This window comes from Micromys minutus (genome assembly GCF_963924665.1).
Source record: "Micromys minutus genome assembly, chromosome: 11".
In the NCBI taxonomy this organism is placed as follows: domain Eukaryota; kingdom Metazoa; phylum Chordata; class Mammalia; order Rodentia; family Muridae; genus Micromys; species Micromys minutus.
In genome coordinates, this window is record NC_137980.1 from 58403 (window position 1) to 83541 (window position 25139).

General features: G+C 37.1%; 2 protein-coding genes across 13 annotated transcripts in view; one reads left to right on the plus strand and one right to left on the minus strand.

The window, feature by feature from the left end:
* The window catches only part of ERAP1 (endoplasmic reticulum aminopeptidase 1), a 34831-nt gene extending 33456 nt beyond the window's left edge, over positions 1 to 1375 (plus strand). For both annotated transcript variants that reach the window (XM_080925211.1, XM_080925212.1), the window contains exon 19: positions 1212 to 1375. In XM_080925211.1, the coding sequence (XP_080781337.1) occupies positions 1212 to 1367 (156 nt within the window). In that variant the 3' untranslated portion in view covers positions 1368 to 1375. The remainder of the gene's footprint in view (positions 1 to 1211) is intronic.
* A 22-nt stretch (positions 1376 to 1397) lies between these two features.
* Positions 1398 to 25139, minus strand: part of CAST (calpastatin) — a 91623-nt gene continuing 67881 nt past the window's right edge. For 2 of the 11 annotated variants that reach the window (XM_080925214.1, XM_080925222.1), the window contains 8 exons: positions 17341 to 17439; positions 13937 to 14041; positions 12403 to 12495; positions 11112 to 11147; positions 10538 to 10630; positions 9056 to 9127; positions 6095 to 6156; positions 2933 to 5054 (listed from right to left, as the gene is read on the minus strand). In XM_080925214.1, coding sequence (XP_080781340.1) covers positions 6109 to 6156; positions 9056 to 9127; positions 10538 to 10630; positions 11112 to 11147; positions 12403 to 12495; positions 13937 to 14041; positions 17341 to 17439 — 546 coding nt within the window. In that variant the 3' untranslated portion in view covers positions 2933 to 5054; positions 6095 to 6108. Of the gene's footprint in view, positions 5055 to 6094; positions 6157 to 9055; positions 9128 to 10537; positions 10631 to 11111; positions 11148 to 12402; positions 12496 to 13936; positions 14042 to 17340; positions 17440 to 25139 lie in introns of all 11 variants that reach the window. The other 9 variants (XM_080925218.1, XM_080925217.1, XM_080925215.1 and 6 more) reach the window with 7 other exon arrangements.

Consider the following 25139-nt stretch of genomic DNA (forward strand, 5'->3'; position numbering starts at 1 on the left):
AATCCATATTTCAGCCATATCATGATGGCTCCTTAAGGATAAAGGAAATATTTTAGCCAAAAGTGAAGTGAAAATATTGATGTCTTCTTGTTGAAGAGTGCTGAGAATGATTTTTAGTTGATGAGGAATCAATTTTGGGTCCTGCAGCAGTATACTAAGCTGAAGCACAGGGTGGGGCAGGGAGGAGGGAGTGTCTCCTCTCTTCCCCAGTAGGAGGCAAATGGACTCTCAAGTAATTTTAGAACAACTCTGCATCATTTCTGACTGGAACTTGATTTTCCTAAAACTCAGTCTTGCTCCCTGCCCACTATTCCAAAACTCATAACATGGTATTATAAAATAGATTTTTGAGAAATTAGCTGTCTGGAATTCATGATCAATAAATAATGTCTTAGTCTATTCTTGCTTCCTGCCTACAAAAATTGAGTTAATTCTGTGAAAATGTATGGGTTAATGTTAACTACTCTTGAAGGTGAAAGGAAATAGTACAATTTTTAGCGCTTTGGCAAAGGCAGCCTATCCATCATTCAAGCTTAAAGGTTCAGATAGATAGAGATATCCAGGGATGTTACAAGAACAAAATACATTTTTGAGGAGAGTGCTGCAAGTCTCTTCTATCTCTGGAACTGTGGGAAACTGTGCAGATTTTATCTGGGGGGAACAAAGCAAGAATTGTGGATTGGGATAAAAATATTGTCAAGGCTTGAGATCTGACCAATATAACTTGTTAAGAGCCCCATCCATTCCTTACAGTGTTGACGGGAATAACACACAAGGCCAAAACCCCAGAGAAAGATTGCATTTATGTGGTTGATACTATTTTTTCTTGGCAAAGAAGATACTCTGCACATTCCGCTTTTTCAGACATCATATTTAAAACTTTAGTCTACATCTGTGTATATATAACAGAACTCATATTAAATAAACACAATTAAATCTCAAAATAGTAAACAGCAAAGGCTTTTAACGTCTGGCAACTGTGAACATATAAAAGCTAGAGGAAGAAATACAAACCTGATATCATGTGGCATGAGCTCATTTTGTATAGCTCAAGCATAAGATAAACATAATCATATCCAGATATCTGGTACTTCCTTCTATATAGAATGTTAGCTTATGTTGGAATTGTAGCTTTACTTTAATTTTAAAGTGACCTTAAATTACCATTTGCTTAATATAACCAAATTTAAAATCTACTTTTTTCCTCCAAGGTAAAAGAATTCTTCAGCTCTTTGAAAGAAAATGGTTCTCAGCTCCGCTGTGTTCAACAAACCATTGAGACCATTGAAGAAAACATACAATGGATGGATAAGAATTTTGATAAAATAAGACTATGGCTGCAAAAAGAAAGGCAGGAGTTGCTATGATGATGTTTCCTGCCAAGTTCCTGAGCAAAAATTTGTTAAATTCGAGTATTTTCAAACTAAAGATAGTTGTTTTGGCTACTACTGAAGATATTTTCTTATTTCATTTCACTTGATCATGTCTGAGAAAAGTTTCAATGTCTGTGGTTGACAGGTGTAAACCCAAGTGCCCAGCTCCTTGCCACAGAAAAACCAAGGGGCTTCTTCTCAGTTTATACTTCATGTTTCTGTGTCAGTCATTCATCAGTGTCTTTGTAAGACTGTGAATAGTGAAGCACATTGTACAGTGAATGCTTGGATCATTAGCCAGGCTGAAAAATAACTGTGCAGCAGTTCTCCTGTTGACCTCTCTGGGTCTATGGTCTTTCTTCCTGGTTTCACTTATGTGTGCTGCCTTGCAGGGTCTCGTTAGCCAGGCATTTTTGCCCTCTGGATTTTGTTGATAGTGATTGGTATTGTGACCAATGAAGGAGTGCATAGAGGCATTTATTTTCTTGTACTTGCATCTGGTTGGTTTTCACCACCTTAAGTCTTACTCTTAAGAGGTGGCCTTTGTTTCTACACAGTTCTATTTCTTGGCTCTAGTAACTACTTCCTTTTCATCCATTGGAGCAAGGATCAACAGTGGAAACCTGCTGATACCAACCATGGTAGTACTTGTCATTTTCACATAACCTACTTGCACATTTGTTTTTAAAAATACGTGCATCTAGACCCCCTTTGGAAGCTTACTTTTAAAAATGCAGAGTAAATTCATATCTGTATCAGAACTACCTAATTTTAAAATATCCTTGAGAGTCACTAATCCATTAACTAGGGAGTGGTGTTGTAAATTCTTAAATAACTCATATGGGCAATTATTGTGAATAAATCATTGAGGACTCACCAATAAAAGACAATATGAATAATGTGTTTATATTAGTATAAGGAAATAATTCTTTAAGCTTTACATAAGAATTTTTAGATGTATAGCATAAATGATGGGAAAGATATCAGCATATAGTGCTGTAATATACTATGAAATAAAATGACTTTAGGGGTTGGAGCGCAAATGTCATATTTTCACTGGTCTAACAAAATACCTGATGTAATCAGCTTAAATGAGGGATGATTTAGTTGATGACTTGTTGGCTCTGTTATTACAGGCCTATGGTGAGACATTATGGCTACCATAACAGGTATTGAAACGCTTATCCAGTAGTGGTCAGAAAACAGAAGAGCCAGATAGAAGTCTAGGGACACAGTGTACTGGTCAAAGCCATATTCCCACAGACTGGGCCTGCATCTTCAATGGAACCTACCTCCCATTCAAGTATGAATCATAAGTAAATTGGTGACAGCAAATAAATTAATCCACTAAGGAACTGAGCCCTTATGATCTAGTCTCCTTTCTCACTATTACCACCAGCTGGAAGCCAAGACTTCAACATATGAGCTTGCTGGAGAAACACTTTATATCTAAACCACAACAAATATGTTTACAGTTCTATTTTTATACTAACTTCATGTGATGGCTTAAAAATAGAAGATGGTTCACTGATAACTTTTGCCTCAGACTACATATAAAATACAACACATAGCCAAGATTTTCATGTAAAATATTTTCCTTTAATTGCATTTAAATATTGATTAATTAAACACAAGTACTGATTTTTGTTTTGGTCACCTTCACTTTTGGAAAAACCCAAACAGATAAAGTATTAAATATGCAGCAACTTGTAATAAAAACCACCTGTTCTTTACTTCTAAAGCAATATCTGCAGTTGTTTCCATCTGACTAGTATTTTAAAAGTAAATAGTAAAAAAGAATAAAATGGATTCCTTTAGATCTGTATGACTTATGCAATTCACCATGAGTTACCAGCAAACATTCTTGAGAATATTCTTAATTAAAAAATTAATTTTGGTACTTTAAGTATATGTGTGATTTTACAGGTACTCTTAATTTTCTGTGTTTTGTCAAATCATTTAAATATATTCTTGTGTGTGCATAAAAGTGTGTATATCACAGCCAATGCCTTGGGAGAATATCTTCCAATGTCAAAGGTTTCAGCTTTAGAAACAAAAAGAACCTAAACTGCCAAGATACAAGGATTAGACAATAATGAGTTCAAAACACAAGGAGTTTGAATATGCTCGGCACATACAGTGATCTTATTGGAAGAGGAGTAGCCTTGTTAGAGGATGTGTGTCATTGTGGGCATGGGCTTTAAGAGACTCATCCTAGCTTCCTGGAAGCTAGTCTTCTTAGGAACAAAATGTAGAATTCTCAGCTTCTACTATACCATACCTATCTGGATGCTGCCAAGCTCCCACCTTGATAATAATGGACTGGTCCTCTGAATATGTAAGCCAGCCCCAATTAAGTGCTGTACTTATAAGAGTTGCCTTGGCCATGGTGTCTGTTCAGAGCAGTAAACCTTAACTAAGACAGGGAGTACATTCTTTTCTTGTCAGTGTCTTGAAAACAGAATAGTGACTCTCCTTTTATAAGACTGGGAATGAAATACTTTAGTGGGTAGCATTCATTGCAGGAAATAGATATGGAATTAATTGCTTATCAAATTTCCATCAATAATACTAGAGCAGTGTTCAGAAAAATCTGAAATGCCACACAAAGATGTTAAGATAATTTAACCTCCTTTGATATAGCAGCAGATTTTAAATTTCAGTGTATACACTGTATGTATGTGCACATGCACGTGCGCGTGCACACACACACACACACACACACACACACACACACACGCAAAGAAGTTCATTTTTGTGTTTAGTAAATTTGACTTCAATAAAGCCAGATGCTTTAGACAATGTGGCAAATGGCTATAAGCAAAGAATTACAATCGGGTTTTCATGTAGTAAATAGAAACCACAGTTTAATGCTATGGTAAACCAGGATAGTTCATGCCATGTAAGTATTCTAAGAATCCCAACTTTATTGCTAAAAGGTGTTTTAGGTTGAACTATAGTTTGTGTTTTGTTTTTCTCCTAGCTTAGTTCGAGTCTCAATGTGCCTTGTCTGACCATGAGAAGTTCTCATTCTTAGAAAAGGATTCAGGTAGAAAAGGAGATTGGTGCTCCCTAGGTTTCCCTGGTTTATCTATCATTAATTTATTATAAGCATCCCCAAAGGAGTTATACGTCCAATGTACAATATTTTATATTTGACTTATCAACATTAACCCAAAGATACATCAAAGCCCAAGAAAAAAACATAATAAGAAATCAGAATACTGACAAAAGATAAGAGCATTATTTTTCAAATGCTAAAAAATTAAGTGCAAACCAAAAATACTGAGATTTATAGGCACTATGTATATAATGTGCAAATGTTTGCAAAGGTTTTCTGGGATTTTTGGTGTTTTAAGAAACTATCAAATATGTATCTATCTATCTATCTATATATATATATATATATATATATATATATATATATATTACAAATATAAAGCTTCCTTCTCTTACTTAAAGGTAATTAAAAGTCTTTGAAGTTTATCAATACTCAATACAGAACACAGGTGAACAAGACAAATTCATTTTCGTTCTGGAAAAGAATAACAACTCAATGTTTAAGATGTCAAAAGACATAACAAATACCAATGTCTAGAAGCCACCCAGAAAAATTGTCATCAAAGCCTTTGTTCTTCAAAAGTCACCATTCACCAGCTGAAGAATTTTTATTCAGATACCCTTGAAGAAAGGAAATATGAGTGAGTAGGGTTATTAATATAACATCATCAGTTACTCTGAGAAGATGTGGAACAGCTCTGTGGTGTACTAAAACTCCACTGTAGGAAATGAAATGGATCCTGGTAAGAGAACTGGGCCATTTAACCTATAGTTTTCTTTGAAAAACAAAAGCTCACTTTATACTTTCATTTAGTATATGTGTACCACAGTATGCATGTAGATGTCAGAGGGCAACTTCCATGAATCTATCACATGCATCACAAGAATGGAGCTGGAATCAGGCTTGGTGGAAAACATCATTACCTGCTGAGTCACCATTAACTATGCCAATCCAATTTCTTTCTTTTTTTTTTTTAAGGCTTTGTTGACCATGAAGTTTCATTTTATGACTTTTAGGGAGGCCAGAACCCACCTATTGAAGAATGTGTCGGAATCCATCATTGTTCTTCCGGAATTAAGACAGACAAAAAAGGGCAGAAGGTTAAACTGCCTTTATTCCCAAACTGATTTCCACCACTCATCCTGCATTTGCATTTCAAATATCAATTAATGCCATTTTGCTACAAATACTTTGCAAGAAAATTCTGTATAGCCATTCAGATTTCCATGATTCAACTAGCTTGTAGTGTATGATTTTATTTAAAAGTTCTAGTACTTTAGAGAGTTTTGTTTGTGTTGTTTTTTCAAGATCAAGTTTCTTTGTGTAGCCCTGGCTTTCCTGGAACTTGCTCTGTAGACTAGGCTGGCCTTGAACTTAGTAGAGCTCTGCCTTCCTCTGCCTTCAGAATGATTGGATTAAAGCTGTGCACCACCACTGCCTGGCCACTTGATGAGTTTTTAATCATTTTAAACAAAGTTCTAGTAGCACAATAATCCCTTTAGTGCTTGTTAGGGAATGGAATACTTTCAACTTTGCAACCTATGGTTCCTGAGAACAGAAACAAGTATGAAATACTCAAGAGATAAACTTCCCTGTCACTCCCCCCAGTGCCAGCTGTTAGAATACAGTTATTGTTATTTACAGTGGAAGCTCGACTTACCAAATATGTAAATTTTATCTTGCATCTTCATTAACCTTTGGCTTAGACACTTCCTCTGTCTTCTAAGGGGAAGCAAAACTAGAGTGAGTGCTGTCATTTCTAAATCAGTGCTGCACAACTAACTCACCAGGAAAGAGAACAAGAAAATGAACTCCTGGATACTGACCAAACAGAAGACAGAGAACGTGGCCTAGTCTATATTATTCATTTGACACAAACATACTCTATCTATTCTTTCCACTTAGTTTTTAAGTTATATGCTATAAGTAGCCTTAATTAATCCTAAATTTCTCACTTTAAGCTTATATTTTTAATACACCTTGTAAAATTTTTCAAATGCAGAAGTATTGCTGGAATTAGGATGACAGCATCTCACCATCCCACAGTGATCCCATCCTTTTACTGCACTGAGAAGAGGCTGGCTGGCTAATCTCTACTGGGTAGGAAATTATAGTGAATGGACTGATCAAGCATTTTTATAATTAATGGGTTGATCAGGAACTTTAAAAATTAAAATTAATTGATAAAGGATTAAAATTTTAACTTATTTGAAATATAATGTTCTTGTATCCTGTGATAAAATCAATTGCATGAGCTTTTCATTAGTTGTTCTTCAGAAGTGTTGATTAACTAATGAAAAAACAGGCCATAAATTTGAAAGCAACCAAGAAAGGGTACATGGGAGGGTTTGGAGAAAGGAAAGGGAAGACAAAGATGATTATATTATAATTATATATATATATAAATTATATTATAATCTCAAAAATAAAAGAACGAATGGGTGGTGTAGATACAATTAGGTTGCTAAGTTGGTACTTTTAATTGTCATTATGGTCAGAAGATTATGTAAACCTGTGACTTACACACATTAGCTTTCATTCTATTTTGCACAATTACATGTTATATGAATTGGATTTTGCAGATCCCCCAAAGAGCCATGTGTAAAATGCTTGACCCTGGGATGGAACTCCTGAGTGGTGCTATTAGACTTTTACAAGCCATGGCCTTATATGATTTCCTTAGGCCATTAGGGGTGTGCCCCTCTCTCACTCAGGGTTGTGGCACCCCATCTCTTCTGAGTTTCCTTACTTATGGGATGATCAATTTGACCCCTAAAGACTCCTATTATAAAGTACTGCTTCACTACAGAAACAAAGCAATAATAAGATAAAGCTTTTAAAACCATGGACCAGACTCCATCTCTTCTTGTTAACATTTTAAGCTCTGCCCAACAGTTACCTGGCAATAACCAGGTATGCCTGACACTATAAAAGGGGCTATTAGACCCCTCCTCTCTCTCTTGGTCTCTTGCCTTCCTGTACCCCCCCCCCCATCCACATGCTCATGGCTGCACTTCTTTACTCCTCCTCCTCTTCCTTCTTCTTCTTCTTCTTCTTCTTCTTTCTTCTTCTTCTTCTTCTTCTTCTTCTTCTTCTTCTTCTTCTTCTTCTTCTTCTTCTTCTTCTTCTTCTTCTTCTTCTTCTTCTTCTTCTTCTTCTTCTCCCTCCCTCCCTAACTCCCTCCCTCCCTCTCTCTCTCTCTCTCTCTCTCTCTCTCTCTCTCTCTCTCTGCCTCTACTACCCTCTTCACTCCCCTCCCCATGCCCTGAATAAATTCTATTCTATACTATATCATTGTGTGGCTGGTCCCTCAGGGCAAAGAGGTGCCTCAACATGGGCCTGCCTAGACATTGCCTAGAGTCACCTGAGAAGGGATTCTCATTTGAGAGATTGTTCAGTTTAGACTGGTCTCTGTGGTCTGTGGGTATTGTTAGTGTTCCATCTAGGCTCTGTCCAACAGTTGCCTAGAAACAACCAAGTAGGAGCTTTGCTTGCTATAAAAGGACTGTTCAGCCTCTCTCTATCTCTCTCTGACCCCTTTTTCTCTTTCTGATCCCTCTCTCTTTCTGTATCCTCTCTCAGTTTCTCTCCCTCCCTCCCTTCCTGTGCCCCCCACCCCCATCACCATGTCCATGTGTTCCTGGCCAACCTCTTCTTTCTCTCTACCCCCCCTTCTCTCTGTCCCCTTCCTTTCTCTGCCTCTTCTCCCTTCTCAACTCCCCTACCCATGACCCCAAATAAACTTCATTTTATACTAGACCCCCCTTGTGGCTGGAGACTCAAGGAGTGGGGGATGCCTCAGCATGGGCATCCACTAAGGCACCTATCTATCTAAGCAGGGGTCTGTGACAGAGATAGCAAGCAGTGTTTTTCCATGGTTTCTGCTTCTAGGTACTGCTTGAGTTCCAGCCTGTTCTCAGTGACTGAATATGATCTGGAAATGTAAGCAAAATAAACTTTCCTTCACTATGGTTCTTTTAGCACGGTGTTTTATTATAGCATCAAAAATTAAACTAGAACAACTTCCATGTTCTCACATGTAAATCACATGCTCTGGGGGCACTTTAATAAAAGTAAGACCCACATGCTACTTGAAATATATAAACACATTTCATTTATATTTTTAAAACACCAGTTACTTAAAAATATATTAATATTTAATATTAATATATATTAACATTATAATATTAATATGCATATTAATATTATAATATCAACATGTATATTAATATAACATTAATATATATTTAATACAATATTTATTTCCATTTTTAAATCTTTAATTTAACTTTTAAAATCCTTTTAAAAAATGTATATGTTTTCCTGAATGTATAGCATGTACCATGTGCATGCCTGGTGACTCCAGAGGCAAGAAGAGGGCATCCTAAACTCAAATCCTCTGAAAGAACAGCCAGTGCTTTTAAAACCTCAGCCACCTCAGCCATTACTCTACCCGAAGAGATTACTTTTTTCTTTTTTAAGCAAGGCATGCTAGGGGATGACTATTGCTTAAAAGTCTTTTGCTCTAAAGTTTACAGTATCAAGTGATAGGATCAACAGATAAATCCTACTTCCTTGCCAATTATTAATCTAATACTGGTATGTTTATGACCACATTTACCTTGGAGGAGTCCTTTGTTTTCTCTCCAGTCTTGGATGCTTTGGAACTTGAAGTCTTCTTCTTGTTCTTTTCCTAAAGCAATGGAAATGTAATAAGGCTTCTGCCATCATGAGGCCATGGAAATACTGACTACATACTGCCATGAGATGGATCCAGGAAATTCTTTCTAGCAGCCTATATCGCTAAACATAACAGAATAAAATATGGGTAGCTTGGTACTTATTTTTAAAATAACTGGATATATCTATATTTTAGGCAGGACATTGAAAAAGTCTACAAATAAAAAAAATGGGGTTTACATGGGTGTTTAACAGCCATCATTTAATAATATGAACCCCAAATATATATCCACAATTTTAGTTTATAAAACCAGAGGTTCAGAAAAATCAAAGCTTTTCTTTACTTAGGCTAATTTTTATGTGCCATGGAAGAAAACAACAAAACCAAAACACAAACACCTGTTTTTAGTGGAAGGGAGAAAAATGGAAACTATGCATGCAAAAGCACAACACATTTATCAAAAAGAAGAAATAAAAAGAAAGAATGGATTGGAAAGGAGTGAAGATAAAACAGGAGGAGAGGGATATAATGGGAAACAGAAAAGAGGGAAAGAAAAAAAACAGAAACATTAGTAGTTTTCAGAAGAGAAGTGGGAGGCTGAAGGAGGCTGTAAATTAAATCACTTGGAAGGTATGAAGATGCAGCCACAAGTTGTGTTTAAAAGCAGCTGAAACAACCGTGAACAAACTGCAACATCCACTCTTTGTTCTGTGCAATTTACAAGATGTGCTCCATAGGTTAAATGTCCTGAAACTATGGGATTACACATTTATTTTCATTCAATCTATTAGCTTGTATTAATGAAAAAAAATAATGGGTTTAGCTTTTTATTCCGTTTAAATTACATGTTTTGAGAACTTACTAAATATCAGCACTCTGCTAATCTGAGCACAGAAATAAAAGATCCAATTACTATATGTAATTCCCAGCTCAATGGAAAACAGGTATCAGGTGCCAGGTGACCATATGCAGGGAGAGAGTGCTAAGGTTGCTAGACTGGCCTGGGAAGAAACAAAGACCAGAAATAGCCATGCAACATATAAGCCAGCCAGCTCCACCATGAGACGAAAGGAGGAAATTTCAGACAACAAATGGGCAGAAGGGGGTCTAGAGGATCAAAAACTGACATGCAAAATGTACACAAAATTATTTGTCATCCACAAAACAATGTAGCAACCAAAAATGATGGCTGTGGAGGTTATACACCACATGCAGAACCCTGATGAAATGCTGTTAAATAATGTAATAAAACATAAGGACAATGTTGTAAAAGTATTTACTGGCAAATACAAGAAAATACATTAAATAATAGTGTTGTGGGCAGTAGAATTATAACTTTAAGGTTCTCTATAATATCATTCTATTCATTCTGCTCTAAAAAGATAGGTATTTCAAGGAAATCAGTATGAAAAAGCACAGTACCTTTGCTGTATTCTGTGAGGTCTCTGCAATTGAGGGGCAACTATCCAAATCTTTTGAGAGGGCATCAATGGGGTTCTGGTCCCGATCGGGCTTCTAACATGTTAGTAGAAACATATGAATATAGCCATAGATCAACGTCTCTCATAGTTAAAAGATATTTAAGAAGAAAAGCTCAATGGCATTTATTTCCTAAAATCACTAGTAAAGGAGACGTAAAGCATGGAAACCTGAACATCTTTATTTTCCCATATTTGATTTTTGAGACAGTCTCATGTAGTCCAAACCAACCTCAAACTCACTATGTAACTATTAATTCCTTATTGTCCTTTTCCCTTACCCTCTGTCGGTTATATGCATGCGACACCATGCTTGGGGCATGTTATATTCTCTTCAGTACAAGTTTTCTCACTTGGAAATCTGGTACTACTTTTAAAAGGCTCTTGTGGGAAATAAAGTTAGTAATATAAGCTTATCTGCACAGGTCAAAGATACTTAACAAAATTTAGGTTCTTCAATTTTAAAAGAAAACTACATATATAATAAAAACAATGAAAGTATACATTATAGTATTTACCTCTGTTTTCTTTGTCGGTGGCTTCTCTGGCTTGTCCTTAAAAACAAGGTAGTCTTTTGGTTAACCACAGATCCTTGTTTAGGTTCACTCAGTCATAGAGTGAGCATCTATTATACAAAACTTATGAACTGGGTACTTAACACAAATTTCTATCAAATCTTCACTTTTATAGCCATTTCAGTAGCCAGATGTAAAGATATAATTTTAGAAGTACATAAAGACTATGTAAGACTTTCCTGGTTGGTTTGGATGGTCTTGGGAATTAACCCAGAGTCTAATACATTCCAGTTTGTTTGTTTTGTTGTTGTTGTTTTGTTTAAAACAAAAACCAAAATTTAAGTTCCCCAGGCTGAACTTCCAATGTTTCTTTAGACTTTCAAATAACTGGTTGTAGGCCTCCACCATGCCTGATGCTTATTATAGTTTCAAAAGATTTGAATATTATCTTTAGGCAGGAATTACAAGTACTACCACTAACTTACAGGGTTCTTATCCATCTTAAGGCAAGAGCAATAAATGAAGCACCCCCAATGATAACAAATAAGACAGTGCAACAATATCAACATGGGGGATCATAATTGATAACAGGAGACAGAATTGCAGAGAACAAGGACTTTTAGGGCAGTGAGGCTTTGGCGAGGGAGGAGCTGTCCCACCTATGGCATCAGAGCATACTGATGGAACTTGGACTCCCTTGTTTCCATTTGATGAGCAGGCCTGGGAATAATGATTCATCCTCTAACAACTCTAAAGCAAGAGTTAGATCCAACAGAAAAGGGTGGCAGTCATATTGGCCTGTGTGATGGGGAAATAGACCTGGTGCCTCCAGAAAAGTTTTTGCCTATATTCCAGCTCTCAGGGCTGGTGCTCCTGTGGAAGAAAGGAATTTAGGGTGTGGGTGGTTTATTTGGTCTCTCAGTTTTTCTACCATTCCGCCTCTGTTCACACACAGAGTGCTTCTTTGACATCTCAATTGATTCCATCAGTTTTAGAGACTTTTCTTAATAATTTAATTCTTAACTATATTTTTTGGAATCATTATTATGACCTAGTAAGCATTATTCAACAGTGTCTTTATGGCAGGGCCCAAAGCATGATTATCTAATAAGATTATCTAAAGTAGATACAGCAGAGGGATAAGAAAGCACGTTTGTCACCTCTGGTGGGACATTAAAAGTACTTAGTCATGATGTGCTTTTGTTGCTAGGGTGACTTCCATTCACTTCCAGAGAAGTTATAATTGAAAAGTTTGAAAGCAGTAACCTAATGGAGTCTGTTTGCCTTAGTTTACCTTCCCATCATTATCCAGGAGATGCCTGTATTCAGGAGGGATGGTGTCATCTCTTTCTCCCAGTTTCTCACTATGCTCTGCTTTGATTTTTTCCTACAAACATTGAAGAGATAAAGAAATGTTAATTTCCTTCTTCACATACAAAATATAATTCAACGTGTAGAAACTACAGTTTTTATAGTTTCATGAAGCAAAACATAAGGAACAGAGCAACAAAATCGATAAGCAGAAAGCTGATGAAAATTGTGAAGCCTTATTTTTTTATATGTCAGCCAAATCTGAATTTTCAACTGAAAGGATCAAACAGTTATCCTCAGAAACCTTACCAGTAACTAAAAGACCAAAGGAATAAATTGTTTTTCTGATTGGATTTTGCTTTTCATACTAAAAGCCAGGCCCCAGTGCCTTGGTAGACAGATGATATTTATAGCTCCATTTTAAAGCACTGCAAAGGAGAAAGACAGGAGACACTAATGCCTGAGCATACCTGATACTGAGCAAGCAACACCCATCCCGGTATTTTTACCTGTGAGGTTCCCTGGTCTCTATGGACTACATAGATCTCTGTGCAGCATTACAATTTAGGTTTTAAAATATATGGTATCTTAATCTCAATATTCTTATAGTAATGATAAAATGACAATGTCCCGTCTTTGTCACATAGCTTCAGATGCTTGTAAGATTACTTCTCTTTTATTATTTTCATCATTTTGTGTGTGTGTGTATGACTTGTGTGTGTGTGTGCACCTATTCACATCACAGCATGTATATCTCTAATGTCATTTTTCAACTCTCATTATGCTTGATATAGGATCTGGTATTTATCCAATGCACATGCCAGGCTAGCTGGTCCATAAGCTTCTTACAGCTCTCCTGTCTGTGTCTCCATCTCTGTACAGGCTGAAATTACAGATACTAACACTACATGACCTAGGATTTGTACTCCTGTTGTAAGGTTTGTGTGGTAAGTACTTTACACATGAGCCATCTTCCCAGCTTCAGTTACTTCTTGATTCTAAAATATGATCGAGTCAGTTGAAATGGCTAGTTAAATATTGTCTTAAATATACATGTCTATACATACTGTGTATGAGACAGTAAGTTCATTTTGTCTTTCTAGAGATACTTCTAAAGAGTGAAAGTTCTCACACACAGTTTGAATTCAGGTTCAGTTATGTTTGCAAAAGTGGTGTGAGGGAAACTTGTGCTAAGTGTGTTATCTCTGCCTTTATGAAAAATGTACATCTACTAAAAGTGTATGTCTTTTGGGTAGTATGTCCTTATTTCCAAATAAGACTAAGAAAAAATACTGGAAAAGGAAAAACTTAAAACGTAGCTCTGTATTCACTTCATAAATAGGATGTTTCTTGCAATGGAATCTGTTCCAGAAGTATAATCATCAGTGAGAAAAAGAGAACTATAATCTACACTAAAAAAAGAGGAAAATTAGGTGGAGCAGGCTAGCTGTTTACTACCTACAGATAATAACAGCGCCTTTTTCCTTCTCTGTGGAGAGCAAGGGAAGGTCTTTTACCTTTACTTTATCATCTACTGGTTTGTTCTCATCTGGATCAGGCTGTCTTTGTCCAAGACTGTCAGAAAGTTCATCCAAGGCATCATCGAGTTCTTTATCTCTCTGCTAAAAGGTAAATAATTCTGAATTAGTTACAAGCAGGCTAAATTATTCAGGGAAGTCAACCAGGAGCCCTATCTATTTAACATGGACATCTAGGATTAAGTCACAAGGCCAGTCAGTGTCAGAGAACCAATGTGCTGACAGTGGAAGAGACAAAGAGCAGTGAAAGCATCTGCCTCCCCAACCCAGCTCTTCATGAAAATAGCATCAGGTTAAGGAAGTCTTAGTGGAAGTATCAGATATTGCACCCAAATAAGTGATAAATCTTACCTAGACGTTCCATAAACACATTACTTTCCTTCCATTGAGAAATCAAACTTAATTTTAATCCACTAATGTAGTCAGATGGCTAGCTAGCACGAGTTTTCAGTAGAACATGATGGTGGTGTGTGAGTGAGTGGGTGGGGAGCACATATTACCAAGTACAGCCATAAAACTCAGTACCACTATCCCACCAGGTTTTAGAGCACAAAACCGCACAGAAATATGGTTGGTGTCATTGAGCAAAGAGGTTGTCTCTAAAAAATTATAAGGGTTCACAAAAAAAGATTTCAGAGAAGTTCCGAACTAGCTGGGAATCTGTTTCTATACTCCCAGGAAGCCCATCACAGCTAAACTGAAGAAATTAATATGAGGTATTTCAGGGGAAAAAACTGATCAATAAACTATGGTGATAGTTTAAGCTAACCAGAACAACATTTTATTTTAGCATTTGTTTACTGTACAATTCAGCTAAGGTAATTAGCCTCCCAGCCTGAGTTTTCTAGACTGAGAAAAGTGAGTGATAATACCTACAAGTCATGCTGCTGAGAGAACTATATGTTGACACTCAGTAATAATAAGTAAATAATGCACCATTATTGATCTTTTTATTGTAGTAAAGTTCTATGAAACTTTTTCAAACTATTCTTAACATTATAGGATCAGAATGTTGACTGTGCATATCTATATGGATTTAGTTTATATCCATACAGATTCCATTAAAAATGTTTAACAAGTTATTGTACTTCCATTAAAAATGTTTAACAAGTTATTGTACAAGTTACACTGCTGGGCCATATTGTACTGTTCTGTAGTTGTTCTGAAAAGTTGCTATCATATTTTATCCACACGAACCCTCTGAGTAACATAGCAGTATGTTTTTGGAGAAGGAAACAGATGAAAAATAAGCTAGGTGCTTAAAAAACATTGCTATAAAGTGAATGGAAGCCAGGTTCTGATAATGAAAGCATGGTAAGCTTTCCTCTGTAAGTATTAGTCATATGTATGCTTTTCTAGGTCCTTCTGAAACAGGCTTTTGTGCAAGGATGATATAATCTTACAACTTTTAAAAATATTTCTCAGGATATACCCAAATGCGATTTTTCTGACAGGCTGTTAGATCCAGCAAAAAAGTTTGCATGAATTATGATAGTTTAGTTGACTCTGATGCTCACATATAATTCATGAAAAATAGAGCTTTTCTCTTAGTTTTACTGACAGTATACATGCACACCCACATGCACACATGATTCTCTAATGGTAAAAGTGAAGGGAAATGGATCATTGTAAAATGGAAAAGAATCATTGTAAGATATCATGGAAGACAGGCTTGTGGCTCACAGTTAGGAACAGCCTCAGAAAAACCTATGGACTTGGCCTAGGTTTCTGCCCCATCTTTTTGTCCTATTGTAGATTGTTGTCTTTATGCAGGTGAAGGCCAAGGCACAAGATAAAACGAGGCCTGTCATTGGACGAGAAAAAAAGGGTAGGTGGGACAGAGTTTTGGAAAAGGGAAGGGAAGACAGAGAGAAGAGATAGGCAAGATGGAGGATGAAGATGAACCATCTCTGCATGGCTCTGAATAGCCACAGATAGATATGAATATCTTATAAGGGATGAATTATTATAGGGCAGTTTGTCTTATCTAGTTGGGCAGATTATATCATATCAATTGGCTCTGAGTTTACTATGTAGATGTTTTGTGGATTGTAAATTTACTGAGATAATCTGACATAAAAACATTGCTAAATTACAAGCTTTAATTCTGTAAATTCTGGAGTTTTGAATTTGTCAGGCAGGTTGGAGTGTGCGCAGAGTTCAAGGTTGGCCCTCTGCCAGGAGAGGGTAGAAACGGCTTATGGCTAGCAAAGGGTGTGGTTGCTGGGATCAGAGAACTAGGTCTCTGAGACCAGAGAGTCAGGAGGGCAGCTGCCACTGAGATGAATATAACATATTAGTTCCATATGGCCTGCCAGTGCTGGAGCTAACCTGGAATGGTGTATAGAATGGTTTGCCTTTTTAATATTTACTGCAACATTCCATAGATAAACACACACAAAGACACACACACACACACTCACACACACACACTCACACACACACACTCACACACACACTCACACACACACACACACACACACACACACACACACACGAGTTAGAGAAGGAGACAGGAACAGGTACACCCAGACAAAGACAGAGAGGGGGTAGAGAGAAAGAGAGAGTGGGAGAGGGACAGATAGACAGAGAAAGACACACACACACACAGAGGGAGAGAGAGAAAGGGGAGAGAATTTTGCTTGTTTATGCATCCAGTTTCTACTAGAGTTCAGGAACACAGCTGCAAATGGTGGGGCTACCTGTGGCTAGTCTGAGCTTTTGTCATCTCTGTCTCTGGATATTTCAGATATTTTGAGCTGACCCAACAGGATAAACAATCTCACTAGAATTCAAGACTACTGCATTAAGGAAGCTTTGATATCACATCAAAAGAAAAGGAAGGAAAGCTGACTTCACTAAAGAAACTCTGTTAGCAAATGAGGCACTTCCTTCAATAGAGAAGACAAGACTGGGTTAAGGGTCGTACCTTTATCTTTTGATGTTCAATGAATAACGATGGTTTGTCACTACAGACAATAATTTTATCTGTTTTCATTTGTAGTAGACAGGTGCCTTATCTTCTTTCTTGTTGTAAGAATATTTCCCAAGGAATATGTGATAATTTGTATATGCTCAGCACAGGTAATGGCACTATTAGAAGTTATGGCCCTGTTGGAGTAGGTGTGTCACTGTGAGACCCACACCCTAGCTGCCTGCAAGTCAGTTTGTTCTACTAGCAGTCTTCAGATGAAGATGTAGAACTCTCAGCTTTGCATGCACCATGCCTACCTGAATGCTGCCATGCTCCCTGCTTTGATGATAATGGACACTGAACATCTGAAAGTGTAAGCCAGCCCAGTTAAATGTATTTATAAGAGTTACCTTGGTCATGGTGTCTGTTCACAGCAGTAAAATCCTAAGACAGAAGGTATGTTGCTCACCTCAGTGTCAGGTGGTGGGGCTGCTGAGTGGGTGCTCGGAGCAGGTGTCTGGGAAACTATATCAGAAATGGCAGCAGAAAGTTTGGCATCTTCAAATTCCTTTTATTAAAAAAGAATACCATTAACAGGTTGGAAGTAAGGTTATAATCACAGTATCATCATTTATATATAGCTGTGTTTTTCTTATATTCAAATACATGCTTCATAGCATCCTTAAAGCACTGTTTTTCTATTCCCATTTATATAACATTTTTACAATTTCTCATTTTATTATTAATTATGTGTATGCATGTGTGTCCATGAGGGTGATTATGCAAGTGAGTGTAGTTGCCCATGAATATCAGAAGAAGGCATTGGATGCTCTGGGGAATATAGTTACAAAACTTTGTGTGTCACATTCTGTAGGTACTAAGAACTGAATTTGGCCCCATGCAAGAATAATATGTGCTCTTAACTACAGAGACATCTGTCCAGCCAATGACTTGCTGTTTCTATTTCCCATTTGTTATTCTAACAATCTACTAAGAGTTCTGTGGCTTGTTTACACTGCATTATCAAAATCTTTAAAAAATTATTTTGCAATTATTTGCTCTACAGTTCTATATGTTATAGACATGAATTTTATTATTATTATTTTGATTTTAAATAAATTTTTAGCTTAGATTCTTTTCAAATGAATTCAAAATAAGAAGTACGATGTAATGGGAAATGCCAATGGGTTAAGTCCTATCAAAATTACGACATTAACATCCTAGAATAGCCTAAAGACACTATACTGAAACATGGAATATTTCATTCAGATGGCCAGAGGTCTAGAGATGCCAAGTTGAGGAGGAGTTTGGAGGTTAGAAGGAGTAGTGTAGCCTTATGTCTGATACTCCATTTGGAAAAGAGAAAGTTAAAACTTTAAAAATTGTGATGCTCATTGTTACAGACACCAATGAGAGGTAGGAATTTTTTGGAAGAGGAATTTTTAAAAGAATTATTTATTTTATGTATATGAGTACACTGCTGCTGTCCTTAGATACAGAAGAAGAGGGCACTGGATCTTATTACAGATGGTTGTGAGCCACCATGTGGTTGCTGGGAATTGAACTCAGGACATCTAGAAGAGCAGACAGTGCTCTTAACCACTGAGCTATCTATCTCTCTAGTCCTGTAAGAGAAATTTTTAAACAAGTTTATTTTTAACTAAAATATAAAAGTGAAAAATCTCTACATATAGATGGAGTAAAGTACACTGACAAGGTACATTTATATAAAATGTTTAAATTGGGTTAAACGTATCTATGTAAATATTTATCATTTCTTTATGGTAAAAATCTTCAAAATAGTTTCTTCTATTTAGAAACATGAACTTCATTATTTTGTAATAAATGGGTCTTTAAAGATCCACAGCACTGACCCTATCTATGAATGCATATTGCTGAAAACAAGGGACAGTAGGCCTATTTCCTACTGTCATAATTACAGGTTTATATCTCATGTTCTCTTTGAATAACTGCATGGTGACATACTACTGCTGCTAACACATTGTGTTATATATCTTAAACCATCAGTCCTAGATTATTTTGAATACAAAAAATTATTTGAAAAACTTTCTGAAATAATGATTTATTCTCCAGATCACTTTCCCATCCAACATTCCCCATCTACATCAATTTCCTTTTATTCCTGTGAATTATGCTGTGAATTTTCTCTCAGAATCTGGGCTGGAATTTTTACCTATCGTCACTGCAGCAAAAGTCCAAAAGTTCATTGAGTTAATAATTCCTAAAACATTTTAAAATATTTATGATTTCATATTTTTGTATATTTACTTCTCAAATGTATAGAAAGTACCTTAGAAGTACTTTAATAGCAAACTAATTTATATAGAGGGAGTAGCCATCATTCTTTTAAAACAAACCACCTTAATGCACAGATTCACATTTCTGTATCTTTATTTTTTATTCATTTATTTTGTATTTTTAATATAAGTTTAGAAGTTGATATTATTCACTGATCTGTTTTCACCAAGAAACTAGCACATACAGTATCATTTACATAACTTATCTATAAGCAGTCATGCTTACAATACATGCAGTCATTCCTTTTTAACATTTAACAAAAAAATTAAAGGTTCATAACTTTAGAAAATATGTATCGTGTTATATTAAATATTTTGCTCTTGAAACTGAACAAATACAACTCTGCCCCAGCCAGGGCCTGTACACTCCTGACCTTTCCTATATCCAGAGACAGCTTGACTCCCAGGAAGTCTATCATAACCAGGCTCTAAGGAGAGATACACCCTATTTGGCCCCAATATCTGGTTTAACTGAGACCCCCACAGTGCCCAGGAGAGACACACCATCCTTCCTCTAGCTAGTAACTCTGCCTGGGGCAGAGCTGGTGCCCCAGATCCTCTCCCACACCCACAAACAGTTTGACCCCTAAGAAGTCTGTCACAACAAGGCTCACAGATCAGGTGATCCAGAACACACACACACACACACACACACACACACACACACACACACACACACACACCTCCAAAACATCCATACTCAGAGACAGATTGACTCCAAGGAGGTCCTCAGAACCAGGCTCACAGGAGGGACAAGCTCCAGTTAAGACATCAAGGCCAGTTAATACCAGAGATAACCAGATGGGGAGAGGAAAGCTCAAGAACATGTGCAACAGAAATGAGTGCACCATCAGAATACTGTTCTTCCATCACAGCAAGCCCTGAATACTCGAACCCACTTGAAAAGCAAGATTCTGACCTAAAATTCCATCTCATGAAGATGATAGAGAACCTTAAGGAATAAATAAATAACTACCTTAAAGACAGGAGAATGTAGGCAAACAGGTAGAAGCCCTTAAAGGGGACCCACATAAATCCCTTAAAAAATACAGAAAAATACAATCAAAAAGGTAAAAAAATTGAACAAAAAAAGTCCAGAATATAAAAATGTAAATAGAAACAATAAAGAAATCACAAAGGGAGCTAACCCTGAAGATGGTATTCAGCTAGCAGCCTTTGGATGAAGATGTACAACTCCCAGCTCCTCCTGAACCATGCCTGCCTGGATGCTGTCATGTTCCCACCTTGATGATTATGGACTGAGCCTCTGAATCTGTAAGCCAGCTCTAATTAAATGTGTTATAAGAGTTGCCTTGGTCATAATATTTGCTCACCACAGTAAAACCCTAAGACAAGAGCAATAGTGATAAAAATTGCATGTATTGTTACAGACAGGTAGATAAATGGAATAGGATTGTAGATCCAGAAATGAACCCACACACCTATGGTCACTTGATATTTGACATAGAAGCTAAAACTATCCAGTGGCAAAAAGAGCATTTCAACAAATGGTGCTGGTTCAACTGGCAGTCTGCCTGTAGAAGAATGAAAATTGATCCATTCTTATCCCCTTGTACAAAGTTCAAGTCCAAGTGGATGAGGGACTGCCACATAAAACCAGGTACACTGCAACTAATAGAAGAAAAAATGTGGAAGAGCCTCAAATACTTAGGCACAAGAACACAAATGGCTTATGCTTCAAGATCAAGAATTGACAAATGGAACCTCATAAAATTGCAAAGCTTCTGTAAGGCAAAAGACACTGTCAACAGGACAAAATGGCAACCAAGATCTTTACCGAGGGCTAATATCCAATACACAGAAAGAACTCAAGAAGATAGATTCCAGAGAGTCAAATAACCCTATTAAAAACGGGATATAGAGCTAAACAAAGAATTCTCAACTGAGGAATATTGAATGGCCAAGAAGCACCTAAAGCAATGTTCAACATCCTTAGTCATCACAGAAAGGCAAATCAGAACAAATCTAAGATTCCATATCACACCAGTCATAATAGCTAAGATCAAAAACTCAGGTGACAGCAAATGCTGGCCAGGTTGTGGAGAAAGTGGAACACTCCTCCATTGTTGGTGGGATTGAAAGCTGGTACAACCACTCTGGAAATCACTCTAGTGGTTCCTCAGAAAATTGGACATGAGGACCCAGCTATATCACTGAGCATATACCCAAAAGAAGATTCAACATATAACAAAGATACATGCTGCACTATGTTCATAGCAGCCTTATTTATAATAGCCAGCAGCTGGAAAGAACACAGATGTTCATCAACAGAGGAATGGATACAGAAATTGTGGTACATTTACATAATGGAGTACTACTGAGCTATTTAAAACAATGACTTTATGAAATTATTAGACAAATGGATGAACCTAGAAAATATCACCCTGAGTTAGGTAACCCAATCACAAAAGAACACACATGGTATGTACTCACTGATAAGTGGACATTAGCCCAAAAGCTTGAAATACCCAAGGTAAAACTCGCAGACCAAATGAAGCTGAAGAAGAAGGAAGACCAAAGTGTGGGTGCTTTAATCCTTATTAGAAAGGGGAGAAAAATACTTGCAGCAGGAAATATGAAGACAAAGTGTAGAGTAGAGACTGAAAGAAAGGCCACCCAGAGACTGCCCCACCTAGGGATCCATCCCATATACAGTCACCAAACTCAGACAATATTGCAGATGCCAAGAAGCACATGCTATAAGAATATGATATAGCTGTCTCTTGAGAGGCTCTGACAGAGCTTGACAAATACAGAGACTGATGCTTGCAGCCAACTATTAGACTGAGATCGGGGTCCCCAATGGAGGAGTTACAGAAAGGACTGAAGGAGCTAAAGGGGTTTGCAACCCTATAGGAAGAACAACAATATCAACCAGCTAGACCCCCCCCCCAGAACTCCCAGGGACTAAACCACTAACCAAAAAGTATGCATGGAGTGACCCATGGTTCCAGAGGCATATGTAGCAAAGGATGGCCTTATTGGGCATCAAGGGGAGGAGAGGCCCTTGGTCCTGTGAAGGCCTGATGCTACAGTGTAGGGGAATGTCAGGGCGGGGAGGAGGGAGGGAGTGGGAGAGGGTGGTAGATGAGCACCCTCATAAAGACTGGGGGATGGGATAGGAGGATTCCAGAGGTGAAATGGAGAAAGGGGATAACATTTAAAATGTAAATAAAGAAACTATCTAATAAAAATGGAACACAAAATGTAAATAGTCCTATCTGAAGGCCCAGCTATAGCACAACTGGGCATATACCCAAAAGATTCTTCAACATATAACAAAGATACATGCTTCACTATGTTCATAATAGCCTTATTTATAATAGCTAGAAACTGGAAACAACCCAAATGTCCCTCAAGGGAAGAACTGATACAGAAAATTTGGCTCATTTACATAATGAAATACTACTCAGCTATTAAAAATGATGACTTCATACATTTTGCAGGCAAATGGATGGGAATAATCAATATCATCCTGAATAAGTTTACCCAGACTCAAAATGACACATATGGTATGTACTCAGTGAGAAATGGATATTAGCCCAAAAACTCAGAATACCTAGGATACAACTCACAGACTATATGAGGCTTAACAAGAAGGAAAGCCAAAGTATGAATTCTTCAGTTTCACTTAGAAGGGGAAACAGAATAAACATGAGAGGCAGAGGGAAGGAGGGACCTGGGTGGGAGATGGTAGAGAGAGGGACAAAAAAGGTAGGTGCAGGACCAGGTATGGGAAAAAACAGGAGAGAAGTCCAGTGGGCCAAGAGAATGAATAGAAATAAGTAGCCATGTGGAGGAGGGTGATGTGGGTAACCACTAGAAAGTCCTAGATGCCAGGATGTAAGAGGCTCCCAGGATCAAATAAGGATGACATTACCTCCCTAACAATGAGGAAATAGAAACTGAAGAGACCACCTCTTAGAGATTTTTCTAAAGGAAATACAGGGACAAAAAAATGGAGCGAAAACTGAAGGAAAGGCCACCCAGAGATGGCTCAACCTGGGAACCAGCTCATCTACAAACACCAAACTCCTACTCTATTGCTGATGCCAAGAAGTGCTTGCAGACAGGAGCCTGGTATGGCTGTCCTCTGAGAGGTTCTGCCAGCATGTGACTAAGACAGATGCAGACACAGCCTGAGGACCCTAATGGTACAATCAGGGGAAGAACTGAAGGAGCTGGATGGGATTACAACCTCATAGGAAGAATAACAATATCAACTAACCAGACCCCACAGAGCTCTCAGGGACCAAATCACCAACCAAAGAGTATACATGGAGGGACCCATAATATATGGGTCCAGCCACACATGAAGCATAGGACTGTCTTATCTGGCATCAATGGGAGGGAAGGGGCTTGGTTCTGTAGAGGCTTGTTGCCCCAGAGGAGGAGGATACTGAAGGGGTTAGCTAAGAGTGGATAGGTGGGTGGGTGGGTGGGTGGATGGGTTAGTACCTTCTTAGAGGCAAAGGAGAAGGAATGGGAAGTTTCTGGAGGAGAGACAGTGAAGGGGGACAACAATTGAAATGTGAATAAATAATCTTTAAAAAGAAGAGAAACCAAACAGATGCAATTATGGAATTGACACTTTCAAGATTTTTATTTAAAGCATGGATGTATGTTAAATTTAAAATATATAGCTTTTTAAATATTTATTTTATGTATATTAGTGTTCTTTTACTTGCATGTATATATGTACACCATGTGTGTGCCTGGTATCTGTGAGTATAAGAAGTGTAATTAGACCCCATGGGTCTAGAGTTAAAGTTGTAGGTCCTGGATCTTCTGTAAGAGCAACAGAGATCTTAACCACTGAGCTGCTAACTCTACAGGGACTACCTAGATACTTACATTTAGAAAAATTAGCTTCTAATGAAAGAAGCAGAAAACATTTGTGAACAGTTCTTTAAATTTTAGTTTCTGTTTAGTGTTTTATTTAGTTTTGCTTTTGTTTATTTAGGTTTTATGAATTGTACTGATTGTATTTTTCTCTAGAATTGTTGTGCACAATGTTTCTACCACAATCAGTTTAGCTCTTGTGTTGCCTGTTATATCTTTCTAAATTTTACTTTAAATTTGAGCTTATTGCAACCTCTTTCCTCTGTTATACCTACCAGTACATTTTAAGATTTAAGACATTTTAAGAACCATGTAATGATTGGCTTTAAAGCACAAAAACCTGAGGAAATCACAAGAGCCCTTTTTTCTTCTCATCCCAACCAATACATATTCCCTGTCATTGTATATATAGGAACATATTCATTTTCTAACTGACTGTCAAAAATATATGAACTTTATGATAAACAATGTTCACTGTAAATAGATAACTTGGATGCTTTAGCTGTATAATTTTGGGAACTTTAACAGGTTTACATGTTTGCATAAGCCATGGAAGTCCTAGAGAAGAGAACACACTCAACATTATTAAATATTCTCCAAACAACCTGGTAATAAAATTCTCTTTGAGTAATGATTATTTCACATGAAGCTAATATTTCTTAGGAGACAATCTGGACAGTGACAAATGGTGAAAATGAAGTGGTATGAAAAGTGATGTTAGATAAACTCAAATTGAAATTCTGTTTTTATAAGGCCACTTAATATAAGACCTGGTTGTTGATTCAATTAGTCTGTTGAAAACATCCAGTGTTTTAGAATAATATTTCAGACATAAGAAATTCCTAATGAGGGGTTGATCACCATTAATATTTATAACCCCTTTCCCAAGTCAAAAGTTATCCAGGAGAACAGAACACTAGGCAGTGGTGAAGGATGCCTTTTGTCCTAGTACTCAGGGGGCAGAGGCAGGTGGATCTCTAAGTTCTTGGCCAGCCTAGTCTACAAAGAATGTTTCAGGACAGCCAGAGGTGTAAATAAACCCTGCCTTTAAAAACCAAAAACCAAAACCAAAACTAAACAAAAATGA